Source organism: Miscanthus floridulus, unplaced genomic scaffold (assembly GCF_019320115.1).
Source record: "Miscanthus floridulus cultivar M001 unplaced genomic scaffold, ASM1932011v1 fs_720_2_3, whole genome shotgun sequence".
NCBI lineage: Eukaryota > Viridiplantae > Streptophyta > Magnoliopsida > Poales > Poaceae > Miscanthus > Miscanthus floridulus.
The window spans coordinates 53,976-77,426 of record NW_027097163.1 but is presented as its reverse complement, the minus strand read 5'-3'; the positions used below and the strand labels follow the sequence as shown (position 1 = coordinate 77,426).

Genomic DNA, 23,451 nt, shown 5'->3' with positions numbered 1-23,451 from the left:
TTCAACCCAAGAATGTATTCTTGTCACTGATAATTCCTAGACACCCGAGGAACAAGATGGGTTTGTTCATGGAGCCTCTCATTGATGAATTGATCCTTGCTTGGGAAAAGGGGGTACTAACATACGACCGAGCTACAAAGAAGAACTTCACAATGCATGTGTGGTACCACTACTCCCTGCATGACTTCCTGGCGTATGGCATATTCTGCGTGTGGTGTGTTCACGGGAAGTTCCCATGCCCAATATGCAAGACAGCTATGAGGTTCACTTGGCTGAAGAGGGGCGGCAAGTTTTCTTTGTTTGACCAACATCGTCAATTCCTCCCTCTTGACCATCCATTTAGATGAGGCATCAAGAACTTTAGGAAAGGGGTTCAAGTCACCGACCCTACACCTCAGATGATGACTGGTGCCAAGGTCCGTGCTGAGATAGAGGCTCTCAAAGATGATAAAGAGAAAGGTGGTTTTATTGGATATCGTGAGGAACACCAGTGGACTCATAAATCGGGCTTGACTAGGCTCCCCTATTTCAATGACCTTCTTGTTCCACACAACATTGATGTAATGCACACTAGAAAAGAATATCGCCGAGGTGCTTTTTGCAACACTCATGGACATTCCTGATAAGGCAAAGGACAACGTTAAGGCTAGACTAGACCTAGCAACGATGTGCGATAGGCCAAAGCAAGTGATGAAGCCTCCCGCGCTCGGCAAGAAATGGAGAAGGACTCTGGTCGATTTTGTCTTGAAAAAGGACCAAAGGAAGGAAGTACTACAGTGGATCCAGACGTTAATGTTCCCTGATGGGCATGCGGCGAATTTGAGTAGGGGAGTGAACTTGTTAACTATGCGAGTCTTAGGGATGAAGAGTCATGACTACCACATATGGATTGAGCGGCTCCTTCCTACGATGACCCGGGGATACGTCCCTAAGCATGTGTGGCGCGTGTTGGCAGAGTTGAGCTATTTCTTTCGCCAGCTTTGTGCCAAGGAGTTATCTCGGGGCGTGATTGATGACTTGGAGAAAGTGGCACCTATGTTGCTCTGCAAGTTGGAGAAGATCTTCTCACCTGGCTTCTTCTTGGTGATGCAGCATCTGATTTTGCACCTACCATACGAGGCACGAATAGGGCGTAATGTAACGATCTATCAGGCCTCACCTTGCAGGCCCACAAGGATGTGGAAATGGATGCTGAGTTGAAAGGGCTTGCCAAAGGCTTTGCCTACAAGGTCAAGTCATTCACCGTTTATGATGTGAATGGCTATCACTTTCACACCAGAAACTACGAGCGAAGTCGGCCCAATCGAAAAACCATGAATACCGGAGTTTGTATGCACCCAGCACCGAATGAGCGCGACTACTACGGTATAGTAGAAGAAATATACGAGCTCAATTTTGAGTGTCTGCAAAGCTCCTAATCAAGTCATATTCAAATGCCATTGGTTCGATCCTAATGTCACGAGAACATCCCCTGAGATTGGACAAGTCGAAATTCGATAGGATTCTGTCTATCAAGGAGAGGATGTCTATATTGTGGCTCAATAGGCCACGCAAGTTTATTATCTCCCATGGGCGTGCCAAAAAGACCCCAATCTTATCGGTTGGTACCTTGTGCAGTTGGTATCGCCGCATGGTAAACTGTCTGTCCCAAACGATGAGGATTACAACTTTGACCCAAACACACAGGAGTTCTATCAACCAGAGGGGCTAGAAGGGAGGTTTGACATAGACATGTTTTCGCTGATGGGCATGGAAGTAGACAATGACATTGATCAGGACGATGGAGATGAGGACAACGGAGAAGAGGTGCAAAATGCTAAGGACTTACAAATGCTTGAGCAATTATAGTTAGGCGATGACAATGATGACAACGATGGAGATGAGCCCGATTTACTTGACAATATTGATAGTGATGACGACACCTATGATCTAGCCATTGCCGATCGTGAAGAATATTTCTAATTCATGTAATACTATATTATTATTATTACTATTATTGCAATTATGTTTCGTTTATTTTGCATCTCTTTATAAGTACTTGTAATTTAACTGTGCTAATTGGTTTACTCTTTGAAATTGTAGGCACTCGACAAAATGCCAGGCGAAAGGTAGGCCTATCAGGGGGTCAACTCCCTCTACATCAGGGAGTGCTCACCACCCCATGCTGAGGAGGACCCCTTGTCAGAGCCACTGGCGAGGAGGACGAGGAGCGGCCACCCCCACGGTCCGTCCGAGGATGAGGGTGCAGTCGGCTGCCACCTCGTTGGTGGACGAGGACGACTAGGCGATGGGCCTACACATAGGAGGGGATGGCACTTCCTCTGACTCGTCGGACCATAGGGAGGCAATGATAGTGACACCTAGGGGGTTCCACTAGCACTGCCTCTGGCTCTACCTCATTCGAGAGTCTACTTGCTGCGGGCCCTCGCAAGCTCCCGGCACGGCCGATCCCACTTCACCGATGCCCGGTGATTCGACCCAGTGGCGACAAGTAAGTATTATTTCAGTACTATTTCATATGACATGTTGAAAATCGAACTACATCTCCACAATTCTTCTTAATGACTCTTGCAGCTAACTAGGAAGTTGTGTCCGGAACGGGCCGGCACATCAATGGCACCCTGGGCCTTCTGATTCGGTAGCACTACCCTGGCATGGTCACCTACGCCTCGGTGACTTTGCCGCCCTAGACATGGGACCACTTCTATGCCACCGAGGACAGCGAGTTTGGCAACGTTGCGGCGCGGATTAAGGCCGAGTTCTGGGTGAGTCTTCATCGCACTAAATTGGTCAATACTACATATTCATTGGTCGTTATTGAAATAATGAAACGATACATGATGTCTGTATGTAGGACTTCTTCAGGTGCGACAAAGGGTTTGAGGACCGGGCGGCGCGAGTGCAGGACAAGGTCTGTAGGTCCCGACTCTCGGACCTGTACTACAAGACACGGCTCTAGTGCATCATCAACTACAGCGTCGACGTCCTTGGTCAGGTGGTGAGGAAGGCCGATGCCAGGACCAGGAACCTCACCAAGGAGCAGTACCTCTTGGTAAGTACAAAACATTAATACTGACTCCTTCTATGAAGAATAGGTATGCTTCGTTTCATCTTCTGACATATCAATAACTTGATGGCATGCAGCAATGTCCTGATTGGTGCGCTAGGCACCGCCTCTGCTAGGAGGCCATTGTGGACAGGTGGCTCTCGGAGGAGTGGGCAGAGAAGCACAACATCCATCGAGACTGCCGCCTGCAGATGGGTGGGGCGCCACACCACCAAGGCAACTAGAGCCTCAGCGTGTACGCCCAGAATGGGTAATCTTCTTTGTGTTTTCTCTTTATTTATTTATTCTAACGCTCAATTCTCATTACTTGTAATCATCTTTGTGTTTTCCTCGCAGTCCTAGGTGCACCAAGGCCAGGAATGCAACGAGTTCATGGCGTACGCCCTGGCACACAAGGGCAAGGCGACGGCCCCGGAAGTCACCTACAACCCAGCGAATGGGCCCGAGGCGTACACCAGCGTGAGCATCCATAGCAAGCTTAGCGAGAACACCTCGGTGGCCCGTGAGCGCCATGGGGAGGACTTCGACCCGGCCACCCAGCCCTTGGGCACAGACCTCCTGATGAGGCTGGGAGGAGGGAAGCAGCACGGCTAGTACTGGATGGCGAACAGCACAGTCGACTCCGCCTCTGTTCCCAACCTCACCGACATTCGAGCAAGGAGCACTGAAGCTCCTCCCTCGCCATACGCTCTCGGCAGTAGAGCTCACAGCAGCAGATGGCGGAACTCTAGGTTAGTACTATTTTATTCGTCGTTCATTGCTTTTACATATCTACCTTGCCTTTGCATTGTTTAAACATTACGGGTGGAATGTTGCAGGCCGACTTGCGGAGGTTGGAGGCCCAGCAGGTGGCCTAGGCGAAGGCCCATCGGCTAGAGATGGAGGCTGTACAAGCCCAGAGGGCGGCCGAGACATAGAGCTTGCAGGACATGTTCAGCTTCATAGCGAGCCTTCAGACCTTGCTAGGTGTGGTCGTGCCCCAGTCGCTGCTCGCTCCAGTTGTGGCTCCTCCTCCTTCTGTAGGGACTCCGGTGAGTATATATGGTTGTTTATTCCTTTAGCTTGTGCGGCCCTCCTGTAGATACTCGTGAATTCGCTTATCCTTTGTGCAGCAATAGTCAGCGGGTTCAAACCCGACTCCTCAAGGTGGCCCTTCTCCATAGGCCGGGTGGACAACTGGCCCTCCTCAAGGTGGCAGTTCACACTCCGGGTGGGGAGGCTGGCAGTAGGTACCGTTTATTTGTTTCTTTTCATGTTGCATGGACTTGTGTTAGACTTAGCCTTATGTTGGACTACTACTAGAGACATATATATATTGTGATGGATATTATCATGGATGATGCGAATGTATGATGGATTATGGACAATGGATTTGTATGTGATGTATTATGGATGGTGGATGTGTATGTGATGGAATATGGATGTGTATGTGATATATCATGTGCTGTGTGTTGATATATATGTGATTTCTTTGTTTGCGCTGATGAAAAGCAAAAAACAAAAAAATAGCATTTTTCCCCTCTTTGTCGAGTGCCACACTCGGCAAAGAGGGCTTTGCCGAGTGCCGTGACCATGGCACTCGGCAAACCTAGGAACCAAAGACCCAGTTTTCCAGCTTTGCCGAGTGCCAGAGCCATGACACTCGGCAAAGATTTTTTTTTTAAAAAAGAAAAAATTTCTTTGCCAAATGCAAGAGTATGGCACTCGGCAAAGAATTTTCAAAAAAAAAGAAAAGTTCTTTGCCGAGTGCCGCTGAGGTGGCACTCAGCAAAGAGACCGTCAGATTTGACGTCGGTTTTTTTTTTTTTGCCGAGTGCTGACATGACAGTCGGCAAAGGCTTTACCGAGTGCCCGATATGTGGCACTCGGCAAAGAAACCTTTGCCGACGGGTTCTTTGCCGACTGCTCTTTGCCGAGTACGGCACTCGGCAAAGCCTTTACCGAGTGTATTTCAGGCTTTGCCGAGTGCCGCAGGCACTCGACAAATTACCGGTTTCCAGTAGTGATGGTTCATCTAAACCTTACCAAGAAATCGTACGGAGCAACTCAGAGACAGAATGATGCAGTTCCAGCCGCGTTTGAATACGAAATTATGTTCACTTTTGACTTTCTAAAACCATGGTTAGACTACTACAGTAGCTTTTTGTGCGTTTTTATCCAGCTCGTGCTCGCTTCACGTATTAACGCTCAAATAGATTTGTGTTTTATGGACTGTATTGATATATGCCCAAAATCTCAACATATATTTGCTACGTCAGGTGAATTGTGTGACTTACTCCCTCAGCAGTCAGCTCCCCTCACAAATAACTATCCTTTTGGAATGCCCCTGCAGTTAAGATTAGAATTATGACCATTTGAATATTTCAAATGAACTTTCAAAATGTTATGTTACAGTTTTTTTTAAAGTAGCTATAAATATTATAAATAATTTTAACACTATGAATTAATGTAAAAAGAAGCAGCGTCAGTTATCGACGACTGAAAGAAGTACTAAACAGTTTCACATGCACCTAAATACTTATTTTTCACACTAAAATTTGGCTTTTAGTATGCACTATGCAGTTTATATGTAAATGCAAAACTATATTGAAGACTATAAAATCAGTAGCATATACAACAAAAAAAACTCTTTAGAGAAAAGAATCTAATACCAGTTGTAAAAATATTTTTTTGAACAAAGACTAGCATGTGTTACACCCATCGAAAAATATAAACATATTTAATTTAATTTAAGAAATCCTAACTTTTCTTAAACAAAATACAGAGATGTACTTTGGACATAACCAACTATCTCTGTGAATGAACACTTGCACATGCTTCCCCAAGCTTTGAACTTCAAGAGACTAAGTTGGAAAATCTTAAAATTAATTAATAAAATCACCACAAGTGCCTCATTAACTTAATATATAGTTACAGTGCCTACCTGCCGAAACAAACAATTAGCAAAAAATCCTAACATATGTGCTAGGTTGCAGACTCACATTCAGATGGGTTCCACCAAAAAAAACAACTAACCAACTAAGCTAAACTTGTGAGTTCACAAATCCGAGTACGTAGGTTTCACCCAAGCAAACATAACCAGATGAGCATCTGGGTTGATCAGTTTTGCATGTAAGCCTAATTTTCATGTATATGTGTCAAACATTTAGTAATCATGATGTTTAATCTCTGCTGCCTATTATTAAAGGGAAGAAGGTTTCTTGGTCCATCATCCAACGAGGATGTGACAGACCCAATCTATTATATGCGCGTGCGAGGTAAAGTCGCGTGTTCAAGTATGGGATAGAGTCCGGCTCCAAAACGAATTAGAATATGGAGCATTTCCATGGTCTGTCACTCTCTTTACATGCTTCTATGAGTTAGAGTGTTCAACTAAGGTACAGAGTAGGATCCCATAAGAAATTGAATTGGAAAGCAATACATAATCATTGATAAACTCTAGGCCTCTTGTACCCGTATGAGTTACAGTCACTGCTGGAAACAGGGCTTTTGCCGAGTGTCAAAAACCGGACACTCGGCAAAGACCTTCTTTGCCAAGTGCCGCACTCGACAAAGAATTCTTTGCTGAGTGCCGGGCACTCAACAAAAAGGGCACTCGACAAAGGACTTCTTTGCCGAGTGTCAGGCTCTCGGCAAAAGCGCGGCACTCGGCATAGGCTGCCCCGCGTAACGGTGTTCGGCCACGTCCTTCTTTGCCGAGTGCCTGCGGTTAGGCACTCGGCAAATTTTTTTAGGAAATACTTTGTCGAGTGCCCCTGACACTGGCGCTCGGCAAAGATTTAATTTTTTTTTGAAATGTCTTTGCTGAGTGCCTAACAGCTTCAGCACTCGGCAAAGGGAGGAATTAAAAAAATTACTTTTTTTTAAATACCTTTGCCGAGTGCCCCTGTGAAGGCACTCGCCAAAGAGGAAATTTCTAAAAAAAATTCAAAAAACCTCTTTGCCGAGCGCCTTATTCTGGGCACTCGGCAAAGACCCCCTTTGCCGAGTGCCATGCCCTAGCGGTCGGCAAAGTTTGTTTTGTTTTTGGCCACCAAATTTTTTGTGCAGCCCTTTTAAAGTACCAGGAACTCTCGTTAGAATTTGGGAATTTTTTGTGGCTTTTTTATATATTTAGTTACTTTATTTCGTTTACTTGAATTTTTTTAAAATATAAATTTGAACTGCACGTGGTACGGATAATGGAATTTAATGATTCAAAAAATGATAGTCATCTTACTGAGTGTTGTGTGAGGTCGTATCCAGGAATAGATCCGAAATTTCGGACATCTTGTTCACGAAACATGACCACGAACTTGCGTGCGAAGTATTTTTAAATTCATAAAAAACAAACGAAGTCCTGAAAATCATAAAACTTATTGAGATGTCGTGATATCGTATGGGGAGGCTATGATAAAAAATTTGAGAAGATTTCGTGCACGTTGTCACGTACGATGCTTAAAAACCAGGACATCTCCACATGTAGAGATATCCTGGTTTGTAAGCATCGTATGTGACAACGTGCACAAAATCTTCTCAAATTTTTATCATAGCCTCCACATACGATATTACCACATCTCAACAAGTTTCATGATTTTCGGAACTTCGTTTACTTTTTATAGAATTTAAAAACACTTCGCACGCAAGTTTGCGGTCATGTTTCGTGAACAAGATGTTCGAAATTTTGGGTCCGTTCCTGGATACGGCCTCACACTACACTCAGTAACATGACTATCATTTTTTGAATCATTAAATTCCATTATTCGTACCACGTGTAGTTCAAATTTATATTTTTCAAAAAAATTCAAGTAAACAAAATAAAGTAACTAAATATATCAAAAAGCCACAAAAAATCCTCAAATTCTAACGAGGAGTTCTTGATACTTTAAAAGGGATGCACAAAAAATTTGGTGGTCAAAAACAAAAAAACTTTGCCGAGTGCCGGGGCATGGCATTCGGCAAAGGGGGTCTTTGCCGAGTGACAAGAATAAGGCGCTCGGCAAAGAGGTTTTTTGAATTTTTTTAGAAATTTTCTCTTTGCCGAGTGCCTTCACAGGGGGCACTCGCCAAAAGGTATTTCAAAAAAAATCTATGCCGACAGCTGGATCGGGGCACTCGGTAAAGTTGCCTCCTTTGCCGAGTGCCTCTCTGATCCGGCGCTCGGCAAAGGGACCGGGTGGGGGCACTTTGGCGAATTCGGCTGGGTAGTCTAAGCCAGACAGATAGCCCCTGCGTCGCCGCCTACCAACGCCGGACCGCCCCCGCACCGCGTGCCCCCTCCCCTCCCCGTGCGCCGCGCCCGCGCCCGCCCCCATGCCCGCCAGCCACCGGGCCACCGCCGACGCCATGCGCCGCCGCCCTTCCCCGCTTCGCATGCCACCCGCCGCAGCCCCTCCCCGCATCGCTTGCCTGGTGCCAGCCCCCACCCCTGCCAGCCCCTGCCCCCACGCACCCATGTGTGGTTGAGCGTGGCCAGCTCTGCCCACGCGTGGCCCACCAACGCCGGCGGGTGGAGGAGGGGAGGAGGATGAGGAGGGGTTATGAGGCGAGGAGGAGGCGAGGAGGAGGAGGAGGGGGGAGGAGGAGGGGAGGAGGAGGAGAAGGAGCCGGCCCTACCCTCGGCCACGCCCCGTGGACCGCCCGCCCCAATGCCGCCCATGCCTGACCCTGTTCCTGACTCCGGCAACCCCGACCCTGACGCTGCCTGCCCCTACCCCCTGGCGCCCGTCAGGTATGGCCTCTCTCTTGTTGTTGTCGTGGTAGTGATAGTTGTAGTAGTATTAGTTGTAGTAGTAGTGCTAGTGGTAGTAGTAGTATTAGAAGTAGTGGTAGTAGTAGTAGTAGAACTAGTGGTAGTAGTAGTAGTAGTAGTAGAACTAGTGGTAGTAGTTGTAGAACTAGTGGTAGTAGTAGTAGTAGAACTAGTGGTAGTAGTAGTAGCAATAGTGATAGTAGTGGTAGTAGAACTAGTGGTAGTAATAGTAGCAATAGTGGAAGTAGTAGTAGAAGTACTGGTACTACTTGGATATATTCTTCTGCATGGATTGATATTCAAACTACATGGCTTCTCTTGAGACATATGTGCTTGTCGGCCATCGTGTCATTGTTTTTGCTGGTTTTGGAAACCTCACCGTGCAGGAGAGGTTCTGCCGATTTTTTTTAAATGACATTATTTTGTTCCATTTTTGTAGAGAAGAGCCCGTCGGAGCCGAGTCGGAGTTCTCATCGCCGTGCCGGTCTGCCTGCACTGCGTCGCCTCGCCACTGCACCGACCCTGCCATGGCCCCGCTAGCCTGACTCTGCCGCCACCCTAGGTATAACCCCTCTTTTCTGTATCATGGTCATAGATTGCGTAACCCAGTTAGGCATCTTCCATTCGAAAGAGATACGGTTGGAGGTATGCAGATCTTTGCATATCTATGACCGTATCTGTTTCGGATTGTTCATGTTTTTTGGACAGCCCTGCGGATGCGTAGATGGGTTAGTTTCCATGGTCTGCTCCAGTTCAAGACAGAGTTTCAGCATCACCTCCCTGTTGTTCTCCGGATACACACTCTTCTTTGGCAAGACGTGTATCTGGAGAACAGCGGGGAGGTGCTGTCGAAATTCTATCTCAGATAGGAGTAGAGCATGGAAACTAACCTCATCTACGCATCCGTGGGTGGGATTAGTATCTATCCTCACCTATTAGATAGTAGGAACACCATGTAGATGCAATTGATGGTTACATTACTCACTGATACATATGTTAGAGGATGGATGACCGTTAGTGGATGTACACGGGCTGGAGAAGTCAGAGTGATTACACCTCGGAATGGATGAACAAGACCGATGCTTTCTTGAACAGTGCATTTGGCAAGGCTGCTAAAGGACATTGCCTAGTTTTATGTCCCTGTAGCAAATGTGGAAACAGGAGAAGGGTAAACAAGGTGGAAATGAGTAAACATCTTGTGAAGAATGGATTTACACCAGACTACACCCAGTGGGTCCACCATGGTGAAGCCCATCGTATGAGAGAGGAGGTGGTGAGACCACGGGTGGAGGCTTTTGATGCTGATGCTGGGGTATCAGACATGTTAGATGACTTTCACCAAGGACAGTTCGATGAGGGACGTGAGAAGGAGGAGATGGAGGTAGCCGCATAGGCGTTCTATCACATGATGGACTCGGCACAGAAACCCCTTCACGATCGGTCAACGGTGTCTCAACTAGATGCCATTGGACGCTTAATGGGGTTGAAGTCCAAGTTAAACTTGAGTCAAGAAGGCTTCGACAAGATGTTGGCCGTGATTGGCACCCTACTTCCGGAGGGCCACATTCTGCCAAAGAGCATGTACGAGTCACAGAAACTCCTTCGTGCACTTAAGATGCCATATGAGTAGATACATGCTTGTCTGAAGGGGCGCGTTCTATTTAGGAAAGAACACGAGCATGCAAAGTTCTGTCCAAAGTGTAAATCCTTCAAGTACCTGGAGGTAGACTCTGATGATGACCAGAAGAGGCAACTTACGATCCCCGTGAAAATCCTACGGTACCTTCTATTCCTACCGAGGATCCAACGGCTATACATAACCGAGGAACCATGAAACAAATGACATGGCACAAAAATGGCAAATGGTACAATCCTAACAAGATGGTACATCCATCCGATGGTGAAGCTTGGATCCTCTTTAATGACAAACATCATGACAAAGCAGATGAGGCTCGTAATGTATGTGTTGCGCTGGCAATAGATGGGTTCAATCCTTATGGAATGATGGCTATTCCAAACACATGTTGGCCCGTCTTCGTTATCCCCCTTAATCCCCCCTAGTGTCTCCTTTCAACGACATAACATATTCTTGTCATTGATAATTCCTGGCCACCCAGGGAGTAATATGGGTGTGTTCATGGAGCTCGTGTTTGATTGAACAAAGATGGCGAGCGACTGTCATAGGTCCGTGAACTCGATTTACCAAAGACCATGCCGGCTACAAGAGGAGGCGGAGGGGGCGACGAAGGGATTGGACAGGAGGAGGAGGAGGAGGACCGCCAGCCATAGGAGGGGGCCATCTCCTCGCATGCCGCATGAGGAGGAGCTAGAGGAGGAGGTGGCGCCCATGGACGAGTCAGACGAGAAGCTAGTTTGGCAGACGGATGAGGACGAGGGGCCGCACAAGGATGATGAGTGGGAGGCGGCAGGCACAGGTTCTGCTTCCTCCGACTCCTCTTCGAGTGTCTACTTGCGAGGTCCCATGAGCCTCCCACAGGTTTCGCTTCCTCACCAATGCCCAGTGATTCGCCCCAAAGGACAAAAGTAAGTAACTTTATATGTTATCACCACTACTTCATATGATATGATGAAAAAAAACTAATAATTTTTCTTAATCACTTGTGCAGGAACTAGGTGGTTGTGTCGGGTGGTAGCGCACGGCTAGTCAACAGCATCCTGGGTCTTCTATGCAGGCAACACTTCCCCGGCATTGTCATGTACGCATCGAAGATGGAGCTGGCCTACTCGTTTGACCACTACGCCGTCGCCCTCGATGCAGAGTACCCCAACAAGGTGGCGCGGGTGAAGGCAGAGTTTTGGGTAAGTCTCCCTCGCACAACATTGCTCAATACGTCGCATTCATTAGACTTTTCTTGAAATAATGAATGGATACATCGCTTTTGCAAGCAGACTTATTACAGATGCGAGGAGGGATTTGAGGCCAGGGTGGAGCAGGTGACTACCAAAGTCTGTAAAAAACTTGTCACCTACATGCATCACGAGGTGCGCATCTAGGCCATCGTAACCTACTATGGGTCGAAGCTTGGAGAGAGGAAAACCAAGAAAGACGCAAGAGAGATGCAACTGACCCGGGAGCAGTACCTTGAGGTAAATGAAGAACATCAATATTGATTCATTTTGAGATTAAGTTGGTTTAATTTGATCTTCTTATATGTCCAATACTTGATGACGTATAGATGATTCCCTGGTGGTGCCAAGCATATCCCGAGTGCTGGGCGATGATGGTGGAGAGGTGGTTCACAGAGGAGTACCTCAAGATGCATAGGGATGCCCGGGACCGTCGTTTGCAGATGCAAGGTCCAACACACCATCAAGGCAGCCGTAGCCTCGCCGGATACAAACAAGCATGGGTACGCGAATTCATTTATCTCTTGTGACACTCAGTTCTGCCTGATTTCTAATCATCGTGCTGTCTTTCTCGCAGTCGGCGTCACATAGTGGCCAGGCTTGCTCGGACTTCCAGGCATGGTGTATGGCCCACAAGGGCAAGGCGACGTCCGACGTCTCCTTCAACCTGGAGGACTCGCCCAAGGCATACACGAACCCGAGCGTCCACTCCCGCATCAGTGAGTACACCGAGGTGATGAGGTCACTCCATGGGCCAGACCACGATCTGAGCACCCAAGACTTCGATGGAGAGGCCGTCATGAAGGCGGGGCAAGGCAAGAAGCATGGGCGATTCTGGCTTGGCGACGACATCATCGACACGGCCTCTACTCCCTCTCTCTCCTAGATCCGAGCACGGAGCACGAGCGAGAGCCCGGCCATTCGCACACAGCCGACCACTGCACAGCACCGAGTCGACGCACTCAAGGTTATTCCTGTTTTACTCGTCATACATTGATCTTTACACACCTTAATTAGCTTTGCATTACTGAAATATTGGAGTGAAATATTGTAGGCCCGGCTGGAACAAGAAATGAGGTAACGTCAGGAGCTGGAGGTGGGCAGCAGAGGATGGCGGCCTAGCTGGAGGCCGAGCAGGCAGGCCTAGGTGCAGAGGCTGATGGACATTACGGAGTTCCTACAAGAGCTTGGGCAACGTGTGGGCTTCTCTCTGCCAACTGGGCTGTTGGTTCCACCTCCGCCTCCGCGTCCTGCAGCTGCAGTTACTCCTGTGAGTATGAAAGTTTTTTACTTTCACTTGTGCTTTGCTTGTATGACCTCTACCTTCCTAGATTAGCTATCTAAATAATCTTGTCTCATATGCAATCTTTTATTCTTTGTGCAGTCTCCATCTAACGGTGGTTCGAATAATCTACCTCATGCACCTCCGAATGATGGAGCTGGGCCTTCACCACAGTCGCAGTGGCCGAGATGAGTGCACGTATTTTTTTCATTTGTTGTTCACTTGGTGATGGACTTGTGATATACTTGTGATGCACTTGTGGACTTTGATGGACTTGTGGATTTATTTGGATGAACTTGAGCACTTATTATTATATATGTGATATATATTGTGATGGATGTGATATGTGCGGATGGATGTGTGGATGGATGAGATATATATGTGATGGATGAGATATATATATGTGATGAATGAGATATATATATGATATATGTTTGTATGAATTTATTTGTCATGATGGAATGTAAAAAAAAATAAAAATTGTCGTTTTGGGTCACTTTGCCGAGTGCCATGGTCACAGCACTCGGCAAAGCTAGAAAAATAGACGCTTGGAAAACCATTTTTCCAGCTTTGCCGAGTGCCATAACCATAGTACTCGGCAAAGATTTTTTTAAAAAAAAATTCAAACTTTGCCGAGTGCCGGCCAGAGGGCACTCGGCAAAGAATTTTTTTAAAAAAAATTCAAACTTTGTCGAGCGCCAGCCAGGAGGCACTCGGCAAAGAATTTTTAGAAAAAAAATAAAACATCTTTGCCAAGGGCACTCGGCAAAGAAATTTTTAAAAAAAAATAAAAAATCTTTGCCGAGGGTTGGCACTCGGCAAAGCGATTGTCAACGGGGCCGGTGCCGTGACGGTCGCTTTTCTTTGCTGAGTGCCCCGGGGCTCTTGGCAAAGCCTTTGTCGAGTGCCCGATAAAAGACCCTCAGCAAAGAGGGTTTTGCCGATCAATTTTTTACCGTGTGTTCTTTGCCGAGTGCCGTACTCGGCAAAGGCTTTGTCAAATGCAATTTGGTTTTTACCGAGTACCTCAGACACTCGATAAAGAACCTGAATCCAGTAATGAGTAGCATGCACCTAGGCACGTCCAAGACAATTTAAAACACACATGACGTAAACGCTGAATAAATCTTCGAGCTGCAAATCAACTAGGTGTACGTATCAAGCTGTACGTCCCAATGCAATGCACATGCATGTTTGCTAGATAGTCTATAAAACATACAACTAGATTTATTATATATGAAAATACTTCCAATCTATATTCAGTTTTGTTCTACAAATGATAAATCTTGTAAAACCTAGCCAAATAAGTTACTGCCTCCTGTCAAAAAATAACAAGTGGCATTTTGTACATCTCAGTGCGGTCTTACCGTGATCTCTACTAGTGCTTTTTTTGTAAAATATTTATAAAAATAGAAAATTTATTTACTCTTGTGAAACTACAATTCGAGGAAAATCAATTCATATTATTTGCAATAATTAAATTCGACTATTTAAGTTTATTATTGTTGACTTTTACCTAATTAAAAACATCGCTTATTCGTGCCTAGATTAATGTAATATTTCTGAATGGAGGAAGTAAATTAGTTACAAAATGATATATGCATTCCAATGATCTTAATCGGATATTAATTGCATGACAGCAACAGAGTCAAATGAAAGAAAAACTGGACAGCACATCTGTCGATCGAGCAGCAGCCGGCGGCTCCGGCGGTTAACTAACCACCCTGATGACGATGAAACTTTGTGTTGTGGGTGTGTGATGCAACTATACTCGAAAACCGACCAAATGGAGCACCCCTACGTACCTGCGAGACTCCCAAGCACGAAACCTCTAGTAGAAAATATAAATTCACCGATCGAGCTGATGCATGCAACAAGGTCTAACTAGGACGCACCACCAGCTCAGCACGTACAGCAATTGCTCGCCAGTTGATCGTCTGCAATTTGGCGACCATCACAAGCAATTCCTTCGCAGCATTGACTAGCTAGCGATCGATCCCAAAGTCATCTCACAAGATTGATTATTCTCGTCCTCATCCAATCAGAGCTGCTATAGAAATTCTTATTGTGAAGTCGAACGCATGAAGCGATATGGGAGATCGGCCGGATGTATAAATACATGTACTTGCTAACCATGCAAGATATTCGAGAGTAGCCGTACTGCAACTAGTCTAGCTAGCTGCAAGAGCATTTTGATAGTATTTGGCATTGGCAGCAAGCATTATATTTGCAAGGAATATAATTATATATCCGGAGCAGGCAACTAGCTAGGCATGCCGTCGCTTCAATCGGTGATGGTGCACGGCGGCGAGGAGAAGGCCGGCGGCTTGAATGGCGCGCCGCCCACGTGCACGCCGCATACTCTGGTGAGCCTCCTCCGGGCGCGGTCGGAGCGCAGCACCAAGGCCGAGGAGAAGGTGGAGTGGGTGCGGTCGCATCTCGTCGGCCGCGACGCCGAGTTTGAGACGCCGTTCGGCCGCCGCGCTCTCCTCTACGCCGACCACACCGCCACCGGCCGCAGCCTCCGCTACATCGAGGACTACATCCTCAAGAACGTCCTCCCCTTCTACGGTCAGCGTGCATGCCTCTTCACTCCCCAAGCAACACCATCGATGCATGCATGGGCTTGGACACCACCGCATGCGTCTCGATCATCATAAACAGGAAGATGCTGTCGACACTACATGACAGATGCATGGCTGTGTGTGCAGGGAACACGCACACGGAGGACAGCTACGTGGGCAGCAAGACGACCTGGATGGCGAGGAAAGCCGCGAGCTACATCAAGCGGTGCATGGGCGCGGGCCCCGACGACGCTCTGCTCTTCTGCGGGTCGGGCGCCACGGCGGCGGCGAAGCGGCTGCAGGAGGCGATCGGGGTGGCGTGCCCGCCGGCGCTGCTTCGGGCTCGCGGCGGCGGCGCCGCCGCCGCGCAGCAGCTGCTGCGCGCGGAGGAGCGGTGGGTCGTGTTCGTGGGGCCCTACGAGCACCACTCCAACCTGCTGTCGTGGCGCCAGAGCCTGGCCGACGTCGTGGAGATCGGCTCGGGCTCGGGCGCCGACGGCGACGACGGGCTCGTCGACCTCGCCGCGCTGCGGCGCGCGCTGGCGTCGCCCGAGTACGCCAACCGCCCCATGCTGGGCTGTTTCTCGGCGTGCAGCAACGTCACCGGCGTGCTCACCGACACCCGCGCCATCGCACGCCTCCTCCACCAGCACGGCGCCTTCGCCTGCTTCGACTTCGCTGCCAGGTACGTGTACTCGATCTTGGTGCTTGTCTGTCCATGCGTAGAATAGTATAGTTTCAGCTTTAGTTTTCCTTCCACGGTGTACAATAGTAGTAGTTTGCATTTTTTGAGGTATAAAAACTTCAAAGTTCCTTGTTATATGTATTCTTCTAAAATTCACGTTGCAGCACAGCTAGAAATTAAGAATTTATGTTGTTACGTTGTACAGGTTTTCTTTGTTTGTAGCCGTGAATTTCTAGGCTCGTACGTGACAGTCGTGACAATGTATGAACACACAACTTAGGGCGTGTTTAGATTCCAAAAAATTTTGCGCAGTACCCGTCACATCGAATCTTGCAGGCACATGCATGAAGAACTAAATATAGACGAAAAAAAAACTAATTGCACAGTTGGGTGAGAAACCGCGAGACGAAACTTTTGAACCTAATTAGTCCATAATAGACACTAATTGCTAAATACAAACGAAAGTGCTACAGCAGCCAAAATCCAAAAAAATTTGGATCTAAACGGGGCCTTAATAGTCTGACACGCATGCATGATGACCAAAATTGAAGTCCTTGCGGCTATACAGTTCAATTCCAAATGCTGGCAGCAACTCTCGTTTTGTCAATGTGTGCTATAGAATATATATACGTGAGGTTTGAAACTTGACGCCATAGAACAATTAATGCAAATGTAAGCACCTGTATCAGAACGAAATTCAGTCCACACTGCATTTATACTGTTTGATCCATTCAGCGGTCCGGACCTGATGAACAGAAAAATCAAGCATCATTCTTTGAATAGTAATAACAACTAGGCCAATTTGATTTCGCGATTTGATTTCCACCTGCAGCTGCTGCAGGCGCGCCCGTTTCCTCCATCCTTGACATCAAAATTTGACAAATTTCGCCACCTGCTGCATGCTGCATGATGATATCACTTTGACCTGCAGATGCCACCATCACGTATTGCATCTGTGTACCAACGCCATACGCTATCAAATTCATGGCTTGCCAGACTTATTATTATTAAGAACGCATCCATCACACGTTATATAGTAGTTAGATGAAGTTGCTGAAATGTTTTCGCGTCTGGTTTCCGCATCGTTGAAGCAATCTCATACATATTTTCCTTGCCCGGCTTTGTTTTGTTAATTTTATTTCCAAGTCAATTAGAAGGAGCGGAAAGAAACTGAGCCACAGGTCAGGATCGCAAGTCCAGTTCGTAGCTCATCCGACAGCGAAAGCCATTGACCTCTACCTGCTACATGCATACGCGTCACAACTCAGAACAGAAAACCCATCTGAACATAGCCTCGCGCTCTCAAGAAACCACAAATGGCTTCAATGGCCGGTGTTGCATTGCATACGCATACCGCGTCACAACTCAGAGCGCGACACATCTGAATATTGTTATTTCTGCACCAACACAACTACGAAAACTAAGATATATATACATAGTACGAAAATAAATAAATAAATAAATAAGATGACATTTGCTACTTGTATATTAATTGTATATGCGTCAGCAGTGTACCTGTGCGCACGTTTCTTGCTGAGATGACATTGTGTCCTGCACTGCATGAGACTTGCGTGAGTCGATCGCTGACATTCCCCGTGTGTCTGGACAGCGGGCCCTACGTGGACATCGACATGCGGTCGGGGGAGATGGACGGCTACGACGCGGTGTTCCTCAGCCCGCACAAGTTCGTCGGCGGGCCGGGCACGCCGGGGATCCTGCTCATGAACCGGGCGCTCTACCGCCTCGCCGGCATGCCGCCGTCCACCTGCGGCGGCGGCACCGTCGCCTACGTCAACGGATTCAGCGAGGAGGTGAGTGAGGCCACCAACGACAATCGAGCCGCCGTGCTCCTACACTACTGCATGCTTCTGTACTTATTTGTTCATGCATGTAAATTCCAAATTAAGTACTACTAGTATAGTACAGGTTTTGATGAACCATCGGAGTCACAACTCCGTGGCAGTACATGCATGACGATCCAGTCGCTGACGCACGTGTGCCGTACGGTACACCCGCATGCATGCATTGCAGGACACGGTGTACTACGACGACATCGAGGAGCGGGAGGACGCCGGCACGCCGCCCATCGTGCAGAAGGTGCGCGCGTCGCTGGCGTTCTGGGTGAAGGAGCACGTCGGCCGCGACGCCGTCGCGCTGCGGGAGCAGGTCTACGCGGAGGCGGCCATGGCGCGGCTGCTCAGCAACCCCAACGTCGAGGTGCTCGGCAACGTCGCCGCTCGCCGCCTGCCCATCTTCAGCTTCCTCGTCTACCCGGGCGGAGAAGGAGATGACACCTCCTACGCGTCAGCGACCGGGAGCCCGCGGCGGCGGCGGCTGCCCCTGCACGGCCGGTTCGTCGCCAAGCTCCTCAACGACCTGTTCGGGATCCAGGCCAGGAGCGGCTGCGCGTGCGCGGGGCCCTACGGCCACGCGCTCCTCGGCGTCGGCGAGGACCTCTCGCTCCGCATCCGCGACGCCATCGTCAGGGGGTACCACGGCGTGAAGCCCGGGTGGACGCGGGTCAGCTTCGCCTACTACCTCTCCCGCGACGAGTTCCGCTTCGTGCTCGCCGCCATCGACTTCGTCGCCGCGCACGGCCACCGATTCCTCCCGCTCTACAGCTTTGACTGGGCCACGGGAAACTGGGCGTTCCGCCGACGGACGTTCAAGCACCACGTCATGAGGGAGGAGCTGCTGCGCGATCACCGTGGCCGCCGCACCTCCACCACCACCGTCGTCGACGCCGATTCGGACGACGACGACGAGCAGTACTACCCGAAGAAGAAGACCACCGCCGCGGATCAGCAGCAGGCTGCTGGCCTGACCGCCGACAAGTTTCAGAGCTACCTGGAGACTGCCACCAAGATCGCGCTGTCGCTGCCGGACACGTACCATGAACTCGTTGCGAGCGTGCCCAAGGGATTGGACCCCAACATTATACTCTTTCGAGTGTGATTATTAACTAATAAATAGTATTAATTGGAGCCAAATAAACCGATATCGATCGACAAGGTGTGCTCTAATCACTATACTGTATAGTGTATATATATAACACAGAGTTTTTTTATTTGGAAACCAAAAGTATAGAGAGTTTCCGACAACGGAAAAGAACAAGTTTTTATGACTATATAACAAATCAACTTGAACGTCAAAGCTATTTTTTCAGCCGAACACAGATCTCGATCCAGGCCGAGCCTGAGCCAACCCGGAGCCGACCGAACCGGAAAGCGCGGCTGTTAATGGCGGACGGCGACACGGCATGTGGCCGCGCCGCTGTCGGCGACACCGACCCAGCGCGTACGGCGCCATGCGGCCATAACCGTGCAGTGCGTGCAGCACGGCGACGTGTGCTTGTTGCTGCCGCACGCCGCGCGGCCGCACACGGCACGGCAGCAGCAGCTGGTTAGCTCTGTCGGTAGAGGCAGCCAGCTACAGGCCTACTACTGGTTCTGGTAGCTTCTAAAAGCGACCTACTGCTGGTCGGACTGACGGCCTCACATAGACGAGCAGCGTATTCATTTGGTTGTGGCTTATCGTAAATGATCGTAAATTTTTAGTTGGAACAGTATTTTTCTCTTACACAAATCAATCAGCAGTACTTCTTCACAAACCAGCAACGATACGAACCAGCCAACCGAACAGGCTGAAGGACATATTTCCTGTGAAAGTACACGTCTGATAAGTGATAAATACTTGCTGCGGCGCATGACACTGGAGTTAAGACCGGCTAACCCAAGGTTTCAAGAAATTAATGTGGTCTTTATTATTCCGTCCATAGTAATTTACAAGTAGTTCCGAGCTTTTTAGCATAGATTAAGATATGGAGTGGATTGTCACTTCGTAGTTAATTAGACGCAATTTACGACTGAAGGAGGAGATGAAATACCAACTTAAAAACCAATGGCATCTAAAACCTATGTAAGATATCTATATAGAGTGTATTGTAATTTGGCTAAGTATTACTATCTCTAACGCAAAAAGAGTTATGCAACCTAGATTTCAATCTAAAGATGGCAACGAGTAAAATACTCGTGGGTACAGGTATCATAGACCCGCACCCGCGAGAATATTTCTGTGTCCACATCCACGCCGACAGCACTATGCGCCCACGTCCGGTATCAGCGAGCATGTCTTGGCCGTGGGCATGACCACATACCCGCCATTGTTGCTGCACATCACAATATGTATCAAATTATCACTTGATCTGTTACTCCACTAGACTAGGCAGATCTGGAATACGAAGACGAGCACTAAAAAGCACAAGATCCGCTAGAGGCATCAAGAACAAGTGAACTTGGCTTTCAATTTGCCCATGCCAAGCACATTCTCCGACTTCCACCTTGTCTCCCAAAATATAAAAGATTTCCTTCTTGTATGTTCATTGGGTCAACAATCGACAAGGTGCCCGTTTGTTTCGGCTTGGTTTCCCCAAGCTGCAGGGGGTCAACAATCCACTAGATTCTATTATACAGACACACAGAATCCAATGAATATACTAGACTTTTTAATCCAGATTTTTAGAATCCATCGGGATTCGAACAACACCAAAGACGATCCAGAAGATAATCCAAGATGTGGCGTCCACTTCTTGCAGCTGGCGATGCCTAGACTAAAATTTAAATTCTCGTGGAACTACTTTGGAGTGTAGATTTTTTTCTGCATTTTTCCTTTGAAACTTCTGTTCCAAAGGAACCCTTAGTATATCTGTTTAGGACACGTACTGATTTGTAAAATGAAAAGGCAGGGAGGGGTAGGGTGGTGCGCATCTCTCCGATTAGTCGGACCAAACAACAGTCCATGATAAGACGTCGAAGAAAATTGGGGAAGTGGCCCAATGCATTAAGTCGCTATGTTTAAATAAAACGGAGCGTAGAGTTGGAGATGATCCTACCGAGCCCGTGTAACTCGCAGCCGAGAGTAAACCTCAGGGCCCAAGGTGGATCCCACCTCCAGCGGGCTATGTAAAAATTAATGTTGACGCCGCAACCTCAAAGAACTCGAGCATGGTGGCAGTGGCTGTGGTGGCTCGGGGTGCAGGTGGGATGTTCTTAGGAGCTTCAACAGTTCTGTTGAAAGGGATTACAGAAGCCCAAATTGCTGAATCTCTTGCTTGCAGAGAAGGGCTGGCTCTAGCGAGAGACCTACTCATCCGAAGGTCGGCTAGCATCCAACTGGTAAAAAATCTCACAGGCGATGGTATGCCAGATAATCAAGGAGGTAAAGACTGGAGGAAGAAGTTTTGAGGCGGCGGAGTTTGTGCATGAGAACCAGCAAGCCAATAGCGATGCACACATATTAGCTCGTAGCTTGACTTATAGCCTGGTGGGTAGGCATTTTGGTTTCTAGATCCACCTGACGGTGTTTTTAACTCTTAATTCCTTTAATTCCTGAATAAAATGAGGAGAGTTTCTCAAAAAATACGGAGCTCTCTTCCACAAAACAAAACAAAACGGAGCTCTCTATTTAAATAAACAGCTAAAAACCCCTCAAAAATGGCTAAAAATTAAAATATTTCGGTAGAAGTTTTTTTCGGACTAAAAACGAAGACTTCAAAAGCCACATTATTCTAGGAGGCCGATAAAGCGCAACCGGTGGCTCCACCCCGTGCGTGCCTTCCTAATTACGCCACCCCCGCCTCCTCCCCCGCCCCCTAACCTCCATCGTGACACACTTCCGTTGTCCTCACCCCCGCCCCTGCCCCCACCATCGTCGCCTGACGGCTCCCGCCACCTTGCCACGCACCCACCCATGTCCCTCGTTGTCGCCCACCCTAATCCTAGAGCGTCGGTGAGCTCTGCTGCGATGCCCCTGCCGCCAGGCCTACCCAACCGCCGTCCCCCGCCGTCTCGCTCACCTCCACTACTGTGTAGCTGCCGCCCCCCAAACTCCCTTCTAAGGCTGCCGGAGAATACAACCCTAACCCCGCCGGAACCCTAACCCTAACGCTGCCGTTGTCTTCATTCTCTCCGGCAAAGCGCGGGCGCCGGCGAGCCCCCCTCTTCTTCCTCTCTGGCGCGGTGCGTGCGCACGTTCCGTGCAGAGTGCGGCCCATCGAGTAAATAACTTTGCAATGATTCTAGCCTGTAATGGATGCACTACGGGAAACACGTGATTTGCCAAGTGCAAAAATCTTTGCCGAGCGCCGCACTCGGCAAAATATGACACTCGGCAAAGACCTGCACTTGGCAAAGGCAGACACTCGGCAAAGATTGGTAGGGCTTAACGGCACCCAGCGGCGTCCTCTTTGCCGAGTGCCCCCCATTTGGCACTCGGTAAAGAATTTACTTTGCCGAGTGCCAACCCTAGGCACTCGGCAAAATATTTTTTTTTGTTTTTTTGCCACCAATTTTTTTTGAAGCTTTAGTACACTACCACAAACAACATGTTTAAATTTGGGACATTTTCATTGCCTTTTGGCATATTTCTATAGTTTATTTTGTTTTGTTGAATTTTTCCAGAAAATGTAAGTTTGAACTATAGGTGCATCGAATAATGGATTACATTCGTTCAAAAAATGTTATCCTTATTTCTTAGTGTAAATTTAGGCTAAATCTAGGAACTGTCTCGAATTTCGATCAACGTGCTCACGGGGCAACGCCGCCAACCTACGTGGGAGTGGTTTTTTAATTGTATAAAATGCGAACGAATTCCGAAAATCATGAAACTTGTCGAGTTGTCGCCGTATCGTATGCGTATGCCGTGGAAAAAATTTGAAAAAGTTTTGAGCACGTTGTCACGTACGATGCTCACAAACCAGGACATCTCCATGTCACATTGAGAAGCCTTTTGATGTCTATTGTGATGCATGTGGCACCGGTTTGGGGTGTGTTCTTATGTAGGAGGGCCGAGTCATTGCTTATGCTTCGCGCCAGCTTCGAAAACATGAAGTCAATTATCCTACCCATGACTTAGAGCTAGCGGCGGTTGTTCATGCCCTGAAGATCTGGAGACATTACTTGCTAGGTAATGTGTGCAACATCTATACTGACCATAAAAGTCTCAAGTACATCTTTACTCAACCCGAGTTGAACATGCGTCAACAACGATGGTTAGAATTAATCAAAGACTACAACCTTCAAGTGCACTACCATCCTAGTAAGGCAAATGTTGTTGCTGATGCCTTAAGCAGAAAGGCCCATTGCATTTCCTTAGTTAGTGAAGACTTTCATCTGGCACACCTCCTTCATCCTGTAGTACTCCACAATATCACTGTGGATTTCTCTCTTAGAAGTCGAATTATCGAACTCCAGAAGA

General features: G+C 48.0%; 1 protein-coding gene across 1 annotated transcript; it reads left to right on the top strand.

Annotated features, from left to right (window-relative positions):
• Positions 1-15,110: 15,110 nt before the first annotated feature.
• On the top strand, positions 15,111-19,152 carry LOC136532822 (uncharacterized). The gene is made up of 4 exons (XM_066525403.1): positions 15,111-15,519; positions 15,660-16,197; positions 17,807-18,008; positions 18,229-19,152. Exons 1-4 carry the CDS (start codon positions 15,222-15,224, stop codon positions 19,150-19,152), a joined length of 1,962 nt encoding a protein of 653 aa, XP_066381500.1. The 5' UTR covers positions 15,111-15,221.
• The last annotated feature ends 4,299 nt before the right edge of the window (positions 19,153-23,451 follow it).